The 12452-nt window shown below is 43.6% G+C and overlaps 1 protein-coding gene across 3 annotated transcripts in view; it reads left to right on the forward strand.

Moving 5' to 3' along the window:
• The window catches only part of LOC116989013 (syntaxin-1A), a 199711-nt gene that overhangs the window by 40084 nt on the left and 147175 nt on the right, over nucleotides 1-12452 (forward strand). For all 3 annotated transcript variants that reach the window (XM_033046126.1, XM_033046128.1, XM_033046127.1), the window contains exon 3: nucleotides 9929-10028. In XM_033046126.1, coding sequence (XP_032902017.1) covers nucleotides 9929-10028 — 100 coding nt within the window. The remainder of the gene's footprint in view (nucleotides 1-9928; nucleotides 10029-12452) is intronic.

Here is a 12452-nt window from a genome sequence, read left to right on the forward strand (position 1 = left end):
CTAAAGGCATTGTGCTGAGGAGTGGATCACGTGGGTAGGTGGTGGGGTTTGAGGGATGAAGGGGATGCTGATCTGAGGGTTAATTGGGAAATGATAGGTCACAGAGTGGTATTTGGAAGATAACATTCATTGAGGAGAGTAGGATCAATGATAGGGAGTGGGCACTTGCTGTCTGGAGAGAATAGAGCGTTTGATCTGATTCTGGCAACTTTTACTGCAAGGTGGGGCATGGATTAAGGTTAAAGGCCGAAGAAAGACTCGTCAGACTTGGCTTGGTCCAGGTAGAATGGACATCCCAAATGATGTTCAAATAGCTCTTCATTCTCTGGTTTGAAGCTCATGCCATGAAGGGCCCTTGTGCATGAGAGAATTTTGCACCAGGGATATCAAAAATCCTGGCCTGTTGCCGGGCATCTCTGTACATGCCCAGTGGTTCTGTGCATTAGCATATCATAAGCACAGTGCTTCTGGCAAAGCAGACTAAATGAGGATGAGCAATACATTTCTGCCTTGTCAGTACAAGCCACCTCCCATGACTGTTTTGATTCTTCCAGAGAGTGTGCAGCAGTCTCAATTAGTCCTGTGTTAAACTGAGTAAGACTTGCACTTCCTTTATCTTTCTGCATGATAGTAACTCCAGTTCCTTGAGATCTAAACTCTCATGAAGATATAAAGTCGCCCACTTCTTTCCCCATTCTTTAACTCTGTACTTCACTGAATAATTGATTCCTATCTTCTGGAATAAGCTATAAAAATAACTGCAGTCATTACCGACTGCTGCAAACACCCAGATGTCTGGACTGTTCCTTCAAATGCTTCTAGGATTATTGGCTCATTTTTCTGAGAATGCTTTAAAAAAAAAAAAATCTGCATTGTAACCTCGTCCACTTGTTCGCTTTTCAGACTTTGTACCTCTCACTGCAGTTTGATCCCATAACATTCACCGTTTAATTTGAGGGAGTCTCGTTCCTTTGTCAGTAGCTCCTGTTTCTGACCGTAATCCATTCTGCCTGACTTTCAAAAAGCAGGAGCCTTTCTACTGCCGATCGAAAATAATTGGGAGGATGAGTACAGTAATCTTCCTGAAATTATTTATTATACTAGTCACAAGTGGCACCGATTTATCCAAAATTCTGTTAGTACTCTGGCTTCATTGAAGAACTCATCAAAAAAATCCTTTGTTTGTGGCAAGTTGTATAGCTTCAGATTCCAAGATATGGTCTCGACCTACTTCGAAGTTCTTTGCTTCACATTGCTAATAATAAGGTTATCATGTCCATTCTGCAATTAATATTTGTAACAGCCCCCTTCCCCATCCGGAAGTGGTGGCACTGCCAAAGCAGCTGCGGCTCGCCTGTAGTCCGTCTGTCTTTCTCTTTTTTTTTGTCGTGTTTTTTGTCTTGTTGGACGTATGTTTTAGTTTAATTTTAGTTGTGTATGTGTGGGGGGCGGGGGAAACTTGTTTTAGTCTCTTTCTTCGGGGGGATGCGACCTTTTCTTTGTCGTATCCCCCTGAATCCGCCTCCGTCTGCGCTGAGGCCTAATCGCGGAGCTGGCGGCCTCCAACTGGAACCGACCTCGAGGCTCCGCAGGCAGAGCCAGGACTCACCATCGCGAAGCTGGCTGACTTCGGGGCTGTGGTGGCACTGCGGCAGCGGCCCGACTTCGGAGCTTCAGAGGCTTTGGCCGCGGGTCCAGTGGACGACAACATCGGGAGCTCGCAGGTCCCAGGTTGGTGACCGATTCTCCGGAGCACCCGCAACAACAGCTTCGTCCGCTCGACTGGAGGGTGGCAGCTTCGTCCGCCCCAGGGCCGTGCAGTTTGAACTGGCCCATTCGCGGAGCTTGGAAGTGCGGCGGGGGGCCCAACATCGAAAGCCTGAATCGCCTCAACGCAGAGGGAGAACAAGGAAGGAAGAGACAAGGACTTTAAGACTTTTGCCTTCCATCACAGTGAAGAGGTGGCTGGTACTCACTGTGGTGGATGTTAAACTGTGTTCATTGTGTGTTCTGTTATTTTATTCTCTGTTATGACTGCAAGGTATTTAATTTCGTTCAAACTAACAAGTTTGAATGACAATAAAGGATACTGTACTTTATCTACGCACACACACCTCAAGCAACATTGAAATACTTAAATGCCTCAATAATTTCAAAAGAGTGTGTCTATTTTCACATGTCTCCTGGTACTAGCTGATTGAATTGTTATTTCATAATGCTCATATGATGTATGTGTGCATGCGTGAATAGTGGATTTTACTTGTGATCTCAATATGTAGAAGGTAGACAAAAATGCTGGAGAAACTCAGTGGGTGAGGCAGCATCTATGGAGCGAAGGAATAGGTGACGTTTCGGGTCGAGACCCTTCTTCAGACTGATGTGGGGGTGGGGGGCGGGCGGGAAGGAGAAAGGAAGAGGCTGAGACAGGGCTGTGGGAGAGTATGGAAGGGAAGGGGAAGGAGGGAGAAAGTAAGGACTACCAGAAACTAGAGAAGTCAATGTTCATACCACTGGGGTGTAAACTACCCAAGCGAAATATGAGGTGCTGCTCCTCCAATTTGCAGTGGGACTCATTCTGGCCATGGAAGAGGCCCAGGACAGAAAGGTCTGATTCGGAATGGGAGGGGGAGTTGAAGTTCTGAGTCACCGGGAGATCAGGTTGATTAATGCGAGGAAGTGTTGGGCGAAGCAATCGCCAAGCCTGCGCTTGGTCTCACCGATGTAGAGCAGTTGACACCTAGAACAGCGGATGCAATAGATGAGGTTGATGGAGGTGCAGGTGAACCTCTGCCTCGCCTATAAAGACTGCTTGGGTCCTTGAATGGAGTCAAGGGGGGAGGTAAAACGACAAGTGTAGCATTTCTTGCAGTTGCAAGGGAAAGTACCAGGGGAGGGGGTGGTTTGGGTGGAAAGGGACGAATTGACCAGGGAGTTATGGAGGGAGCGGTCTCTGCGGAAAGGCGAAAGGGGAGGAGATGGGAAGATGTGGCCAGTGGTGGGATCCCATTGGATGTGGCGAAAACGTTGGAGGATTATCTGTTGTATGTGACGGTTGGTAGGGTGGAAGGTGAGGACAAGGGGGACTCTCCCCTTGTTATGAGTGGGGGGATGGGGGGGGGGGGGGTGAGAGCAGAGCTACTGGATATAGAAGAGACCCTGATGAGAGCCTCATCTATAGTCGAAGAGGGGAACCTCCATTCCCTAAAGAATGAGGACATCTCCGATGCCCTGGTTTGGAACACCTCATCCTGGGTGCAGATGCGGCGTAGACGGCGCAATTGGGATAGAGTCCTTACCGGAAGCAGGGTGGGAAGAAGTGTAGTCCAGATAGCCATGGGAGTCAGTGGGTTTGTTGTAGAAATCTGTAATTTGTAGTCAATATATAGAAGAATCGTTGCATATACCCATTTCTGTTCTGTAGGTGTAGAAATTAATGTTTTGCAGAAGATCATAATGTGAACCAGTACCCGCTCTTCAATGAAACCAGTGAAGATATAGCTTGTGCTCTTTGTCTGTAAGTTGCCTTAATGACAGAAAGCACTGTCTCTAGCACAATAGGGAAAGAATATTAATTGCGAGAGGTTATGACTGAGGCAGTGCAGGGACGGATAATGTTTACACACATTGATCAATGACAGAATCAAAGAGGCAGATCTGCGACCATGGAAATTTCACCCTGTCAGGGATCTGCCTCTGCTCTCTCCGAACAGCACAGATGGGTTTAAAGGGTTCAGTACCTGGGCACCAACTATAGTATTATGATCAAACACATCAACTGCAAAACCAACAGAGGCTGACAGCTCAGAAATAACCTTGAGTAGCTTCCCAATGCCACGAGGATGTGGAATTGAATTTCCACTGCAGAGGCATATGCCAAGGTAATAATTTGTCATGAGACTACTCAACGTTTAATCATTTTATTGTAAGCGGAAAAGAATCCTTAAGCACACAAACCATTGTTTGCAGAAATGACTAAAGAGTGATTCAGATGCTTAATGTCATAAAGGGACCGTACATATATATGCATAAATCTACTGCAAACAGAAAAATAGAAATACTGAGCAGGTTGTGCTGCATCTGTGGGAAGAGAAACATCATCGGAATTAAAAAGGCGAAAGTTTCAGTTCTGTTTCAGTTCTGATGAAGGGTCCATCTGTAATGTTGACTCTGTTTCTCTTCTCGCAGATGCAGCCTGACTTGCTGAGTATTACCAGCATTTTCTGTTTTTATTTTAGATTTACACCATTTCCAGATTTTTATTGTCACTTACTGTAAAAAGAGAATTTAACATAGATAAATCATCTATGTGAATTGGGGTGGGAGATTGGAACCTTCACGTGGTCTGCCCTGTTTCAACGAATGCAATCAACCTGGCATGCACGCATAAGATCAAATAGAACAAGTTGTCCTACAACTTTAGGCTGTGCACGCCATACGCAAGAAGAAGATCAATGTGAATGGAGGAAATGTGGGCATGTATTGGATGGGAGCCTTGTTGCAACTCACCAGCTCCAGTTTAATAGAGTCAGTCACTGTGCTTCAAGGATCCTTTTTCTTTTCAACCTAATCACAGGTTGGAGGCAGATACAAGGAACTGCAGATGCTGGAATCTTGAGCAAAACAAAACAAGCAAAATGTCACTAGTTCATTCCCTCCACAGATGCTGCTTGACCTACTCACCTGCGTTTTAAACGGGTTTAATGGTCATCATGGCTGGAGTGTGGTGCGGACAGGTGAGGAATTCCAGTGCTGTTTCTGGGCCAGTTGAGGCAAGGTGCTTCTCCTTGGTTTCTCAGCAAACCCATTAATGGCCTCAGCATCAGCTGCCAACCACTGCTTCTCCATAACGCAACTTGCATCCCTGCCCCCATTTTGCAGGAAAAATATTAAGATCACTGTATTCTTCTGTAACATATATTGACTCGCTTAGTGTGGTCAGTGTCAGAGTGAACTGGCATAAATCAGTATGAATCTGCGTGTAATGTAAATAAATTGAAATAGATCTTCGTGTTATTATGCTCAGGCATAGTAACATGTAAACTCTATCGACATCTTGGTGCAATTGGTACAATTGTATTGACATCAAGTGTGATGGGATGTTGTACTGAGGGTCCCAGGCTGGTGTAGTGCTGGGAATCATACAGGATAACCTACGAGATGTTGAATACATTTCAGTCCTTTGTGGTGTAAAAATATGATGGTCTGAATTACTATAATGCAGAGAACAAAATGTACTCTATTGTCCATAAATCGAGCATGCTGCATTATTTCTCATGAAAACTGGATATAATAAAATATAAAATAAATCTAGTGTGAATGGGTCAATGGGTCTGCTCCTTAATTAGCCAATAACTCTGTGCCAAGACAGTCAGGTGAAGGCTGTGGACACGTAATTGGGAATATCATAAATGAAAGCCAGGCAACAGCTTGAGCAATATAGTTTGTATAGAGCAGCAATATTATATCTCCTTGCAATGTGTAAAATGTAAAGGCTTAAGGGTAGATGCTGAGAAACTGTTTTTCCTGGCTGGAGAATCCGGATGGTTAAGGAGCTCAGTTAAACATCCACCTTACTTGTGTTTATCGCAAGGTGCATCCTTAAACCCTCCTCCCATATCTGAGGCCTTTTCAGATTAGTCTTAATACCACATCAAGCCTACGCTGCACAGCACTGCAGCAAACCTGTCTGGCAATGACCAGTGTCACGTGATGCAGCGAGAGCCCACCATGCACATTGTTGGATAATTCAGCACTCTAGCTGCTGCAGCCTTTGAGTCACTGGCAACAGTTCAACTGCTCACGGCTAAAATTTGTACCTGGTCCCGACTTGCTTTCTCAGAATTGCATTTAACCATGTTTGTAATTCATATGTGGGTGGCGAGCACTGTTAACTAAGACAGCATTCATCTGCCATCCTAATTGTCTTTGAGATGTTTGTGGAGAGTTGCCACCATGTACTGCTGCAGATGCACAGTGCAGGTGCTCCCACTGTGCAGCTAGATGGGCATCTCTAGGACTCTGGTGGAGATGGAATGATCTACATTTATGCAGCATATTTATCCCTCTGTTAGGAAGTCCACAAGTCACTTGCAGTCAGAAAACGTAGTTTTTAAAGAGTAATTCTGCAAAAGTATAATGGGATCGGTAAAATAATGATAATATGTTCTCAAGTCTATAGTATAAGATTTGGTGGAAAAGAAACCATGTCAGTTGGGGGCAGACATGAAATGTATAACGCATGGATTGTGTATTTCTTTGTAAGTGTATTCTATGTAAGTGTATCCCGGCTTCATGCAAGGTTAATATTTGTGGCGCTACGACTGTTTAAACGTGGGTTAGGATAAGTGTAAGATAGAATGTGAGTGTTTAGCATTTGTTTGTGTGAATCAATCTGTAGTTTCCTTTATTTAGTAGGTACTGGTAGCATAGCTGGTGAGAGCAGGTATTGAGGGGGGTGGTTCAATCAATCAATCAATCAATCAATCAATCAAGCACTTATTCATCCCCGAGGGGCAATTTAAAGGGCGCATTACAGTAGCTTTTAAAAAAAGAAAAGGACACAATCAACGAAGAGACAAACATTCAAAGCTACTCTCTGCACCAACCGGTCGACCGCACGAGCAGTGACCCGGCAAGGATTGGGTTGTCAGCAGCGATACAATAATAAAGAACACACAAAATGTAACACAAACATCCACCACAGCATTCATCACTGTGGTGGAAGGCACAAAAATTTGGCCAGTCCTCCTCCATTCCCGCCCCCCCCGTGGACAGGACCAGAGTCCAGAGTCAGTCCAGGATCGGCTCTTCCTCACCGGAGACCGCGGCTTTAAGATGCCAGAACTAACTGTTGAACCTTTCCGATGTGTCCTGGGCCTAACTCAACGAAACATCAATGAAGGGAGGTGCCCATTTGATAATCCCAATGATATACTTCCATCTAAACTATCAGTTTTCATGTGCCTGTTAGCACGTAGATAGCTTAATATTGCATATGGAGTTAGTTATTGTCCTTAGCATATATGTGTATAAGCAGTTTAGATACAACTTTGGCCTTGGGCTTGGTTTTCTTATTGAGCGCTTATCCTGGTGTTATAGCACAAGTACTTTGTGTTTTAATAATAATCTAAGGGTAGAATTTGTGGATGGTGTCATTCAAATTATTTATTTTGCCTTCCCAGTCTAGGAGGTAGAAGTTGTGTGCTTGGGTGGCACTGTCAATGAAACCTTGACGAGTGGATAAGGTACACTGCATGTTTAAGGTGGTGCACTGCTAACTGGCTGAGCTTGTCAGCAAACCCCAGGCTGATGATGGTGTGGATTTAGTGACAGTAATTCTGAATGTCAAGGGAACCTAGTTAGACCCTTCTCTGGATGCAGATGATTGACTTCCTGGGCTGCTATAGATCCATGCTTCAGCTCTATGCATTTCAATAATGTAATCACTATTAGATAAAGAAGGGAACCAAGATTGGTGTCATCTCCCACACGAACACCTGTTTTGAGGCTGTAGTTCAAGAAGAGAGAGTCCAAGAGACATTTATTATCACATGCACCAATTGGTACAGTGAGATTTGAATTACCATACAGCCATCCGAATAAAAAGAACACAATACACGATAGAATTTAACATGAACATCCCCACACAGCAGAATCAACGTTTCCCACTGTGAGGGAAGGCAATAAAGTTCAGTCCTCTTCCTCTTTGTTCACCCGTGGTCGGGGCCTCCGCATTTGCCGCAACGGCGGCCGATGTTTCAGGCCCTCTGGCCGGGATAATCGGCCTCATCTCGGTCACCTCCCTCTTCTCCTGTCTCCTAGAAATTTGAAAACCCATATCAGGGAAAGCTTCTTCCCAGATGTTATCAGGCAACTGAGCCACCCTCTTGCCTACTACAGTGCATTCCTGACCACCCATCTACCTCATCGGAGACCTTTGAACTAGCCTTAGTTTGACTTTTATCTGACTTTATCTTGTACTAGATGTTGTGCCCTTTATCCTTTACCTCTACACTGTGGACGGCTTGATTGTAACTATGTGTATATATAGTCTTTTCTTTATCTGGATAGCACGCAACAAAAGATTCACACTGTACCCGGTACACGTGGCAATAATAAACTGAACTAAACCTGCTTTCCATGTCATGTAGCGCATGTGATTGGTTTGCATAGCTTGGTCTGCAGTGAATAGGGAAAGTTATAAATAAAATCACACAAGTAGTGGCTCGGAGCTTGTCAACCATAATGATGCTTTCTTCCATTTGCCTCTGCCTGTCGCTTCCACATGATCAGATATTTGGCTGGTTGAGTCCATGCCACTTTTCTTTAAAGTTGCCATTCCCATGCACCCCTGCTACGTCCCCCTGTTCCATCCTTATTCACTTTAGTTTTGAAACCCCTGTATGATTCTGATTAGCACCCCATTCCCCTCCCGCCCCCACCCGCAAAAAGATCATCATACGACAAACTGGTTGTTTAATTGGCCATTACAAATTCCTCCTATTGTAGAGATGAATGATAGATTGGGAGGAAATAGTTGGATTGTGGGACAATAAAATGGGATGAGTGTAAGATGAATATAAATTTATATTTAACATCAATATAACAGCCAACGTGAATACAGTGGGCCAAAGGACCTGTTCCTGTTGTATATGATTCCATGGCTCTATATGAAGTACGACTTGGGGGAGGCCCCTCAGTTCCTTGAGCACTGCTGATCAGATTATAACTGCAACTCTGCATTCCCACCAACTCCAATAACCACAAGGTGACAGAGATATAGTGGGGGATGAAAAGCACGCAAGGCCAATTGACACGTTCCTCATTCCAGATCCCACTGCTGCCCCACAAACCTGTCGTCTCATGTCATTCTTATATCTATCTTATACATACAACGCAGAAGGAGGCCATTGGTTCCTTGTCAACTCCTAGGGGAACAGTCCCATTTCTTCTCTTATTTCCCTGTTATTATATTGTTTTCACTCGTACATACCTATAAACTTCCCTTTTAATTATTTTTCCCATTAACCTTCATTAAAGGGTAATTTATAATAGCTAATTGACCTACCATCACATCTTTGGACATGTAGGTGGAACTGTAATACCTGTCATAACACGTGCAATCCCAGAGAGAACATGCAAACTCCACACACATTGCATCAGAGATCAGAATCAAAGCCGGGATCTTGTAGTTATGTGGCTCCCCTGGTTCGGAACTGTACAAGGTCTCTGTGCAGCCAACAAGCATTCTTGGGAGTTTTGAGACCATTGCAATGCGGCAGTCAATTTACATATGAAGGTGCAGGAAAAAGTCATTTTACATTGAGTATAACAAGAATGCAGAAGTCAAGAATGCTTGAAGACTTCTGATATTCTGCCAAGAATCACTTGAGAGTACAAAGGCAGTGTTATATAACTGTGTTAATTATGCATCTAAAAATATTTCAAAGTGATGGAAAAGATTTAAAGAATGAATAATAGCAAAGGCTCCAGGATTAATATCATTAGAAGGAGATGGGGAGTAACTAATTGTGTTGGAAATGTGAGAGTGCTGGAGATACATTGTACAATGTCTTTCAAAGAATAAGCTGCAGAAAGGAACCAAAATAGGTTCTTCTTTAAAGGGAAAAGATAAGTAAACTAGGTACTGAAAGAAGAACAGTGCAATGAGTTGATTCAGAGAAATTATCTGTTGTTATCAAATTTTATGAGCGTTCCTTGTCTTATAATTTGGCTTTAAGTCTCTGCATAATTGACAATACCACAGTAGCTGGAAGGGTCTGCAAGCGTTATTGTACGATCCTTATTTTATTAACATTGCTTAACTGGTAATGCTCTGAATGCAAATCTCCTTTCTTTTATACTCTGATCTCGAGTCAACAGTTGGGGGAATATGTTTCTAAATGCTTTGATCTCTTATAATTGACAGGTTGAAGAAATTCGACAATTCATAGACAAGATCTCTGAGAATGTGGAAGAGGTGAAAAGGAAACACAGTGCGATTCTCGCTGCACCAAACCCAGATGAAAGTAAGTGTTTATTTTTCTAGACGATCTCACTAAATCTTTGTGATTGTTCTGACTGTGTTACTGAGGCTGGCTTCTTTGGATTGGGTTGTACAATCACTGAAGCTAGCATGTCTGGTCACGAAGCAACGTTACTGGTTGGGGATGGACATTCGGTGAAGTAGTCTTGGTGGGTCTTAATGAGATCTCCCTCGGTGGGGATGGACACTCGGTAAAACAGGCCTGTTGGGTCTCAGTGTGGTCGTTCTGGGTGATGATGGAGACTCGGTGAAGCAGTCCTGTTGGGTCTTTATGAGATTTCCCAGGGTGGTGATGGACACGGTGAAGCAGTCATAGAGTCATACAGCAGGGAAACACTCCCTTCGGCCCAATCTGCCTATGCTGACCATGATGTCCTATCTACACTCAGTCCACCTGCCTGCGTGTGATCCATATCCCTCTAAACCTTTCCTATCCATGTAACTGTCCAAATGTCCTATAACAAATGTTGTTATAGTACCTCACTCAACTACCTCCTCTGGTAGCTCTTTCATATACCCACCACCCTCCATTTGGAAAAAGTTAACCCTCCAGTTCCTATGAAATCTTTCACCTCTTAACTTAAACCTATGACCTCTGGTTCTTGAATGCCTTGCTCTTTGGAAAAGACTATGTGCATCAACCATATTTATTCCCCTCATGATCTTATACGTCTCTATAAGATCACCGCACATCGTCCCGCGTTCGAGGAATAGTCCAAGCCTGCCCTACCTCTCCCCTATAGCTCAGGCCCTCAATTCATGGCAACATCCTTGTAAATCTTCTCTGCACTCTTTTGTCCTTGGTGAAGCTACTGTGTACGCTGACTTTCCAATAATGGCAGTCCTTTTTAGGTTTTGGGCTTTGTCAGGCTAATTAACTTGATCTACTACTTTAAAGGTCCCAAGCAATTTGGCACAAAATGATCCACTGCAGTCATGCTCTTATAAGTAACTTGACTGATAAAATTTTAAACAAAAATTCTGATCTGGTTCTCATTAAGTATATTTACACTGCAGCGATGGTTATGGTGATATGTTCAAAGTTTCAGTGTTTGGTTTCACCCAGTACCACAGCCAATGTATTGGGCATGATTCTTCTCTCTTTACACTGCTCACAACGTCAAAAGACCCAATGGCTGATGCTGTGAATGGAAGTTAGGAACTTTCACAACAACCACGTGTGCAGTATCACTGGATCTGCAGTCACAGGCAGAACTAAATGAATGTCAAGGGATGCAGGAAGTTTAGCAAGGGAAGGATGGCTGGATGAATGCAAGTGTAGAAAGGAAAGCGAGAGTGAAGAAGGGACAGTGGTGAAACCGGAGAAAAGTGGAGGACGTGAGATGGCAATGAAGGCAGCAGATGGTGGGATTGCGACATCAACTAGAAGACGGAGCAGCTTTTCGGGAAGAGGAGGAGGAATTTTAAAGATGAATAACAGCTTAATCAGTTTGGAAGGGAGAGGAGTATCTCTTCGAAATAGCAATCTTCAGTAAAATTGTTGGAGGGGGTGGACTACCTTTGCAAGTGAAGGTTGTGAAAGTGTGGGTGTGAGTGAAGGTTTGGTTGAGAATCCAAATTACTTTCATTGCATTCATCTATTGCAGCATGTAACTCCTAAGATATAATTATCCAAAATCAATTTAATGTTAAAATTCAGAATTTCACAGGATCACCTGCTCCTGAATAATTTGAGAAATACATGGATAACTTAACCCTACCATACTTGAAGCTCCAGTTCTGATTTCCAAATATTTATGCTTTCATTGCAATGCAAAAAAATGGGATTGTCTCTGTATAGCACTTGGGTTAGAGAGTGCGTGTATCTATTTGATTTCATGTGCCAGATCTGGCCACAGACCAATGGGAATCTCATGCCCTATCGGTCCGCTTAATTTAGCATATACCAAGTGTCCCAATGCATTCCAGACAGAATGTTATCAGCATTGCCTTACATTTAACAGCATTGAAAAGGACTAGTGCCTATGTTTATGAAGGGACTAAGACGTTTAATTTAGTTTATTGTCACGTCTACCGAGGTACAGTGAAAAGCTTTTGTTGCATGCTAACCAGTCTGCGGAAAGACAATACCTGTTTACAAATTAGCCATTCGCAGTGTACAGACACATGATAAAGTGAAGAAATGTTGCTGTAGGAGTAGAGATTTAAAAGAGTGGAGCGATTATAATGTGTGATTGCAGATCAATTTTTGTGACTAGCACCCACAGTCGCCTGGGTTTAATCCCCCCCCCCCCCCCCCCCCCCCCGGTCTTAGAAAGAAATACTTCATTTGCTGCATCACTGGCTATTTGGTCAAAACCAATTAAATTGAGCAGAGAAGCACATTGTGAATCAGAGTCAGTGCAATCATTGTTGCGAATGCTGGCCCTGACTGACCCAAGTCTCA

This window comes from Amblyraja radiata, chromosome 28 (assembly GCF_010909765.2).
Source record: "Amblyraja radiata isolate CabotCenter1 chromosome 28, sAmbRad1.1.pri, whole genome shotgun sequence".
In the NCBI taxonomy this organism is placed as follows: Eukaryota; Metazoa; Chordata; class Chondrichthyes; order Rajiformes; family Rajidae; genus Amblyraja; species Amblyraja radiata.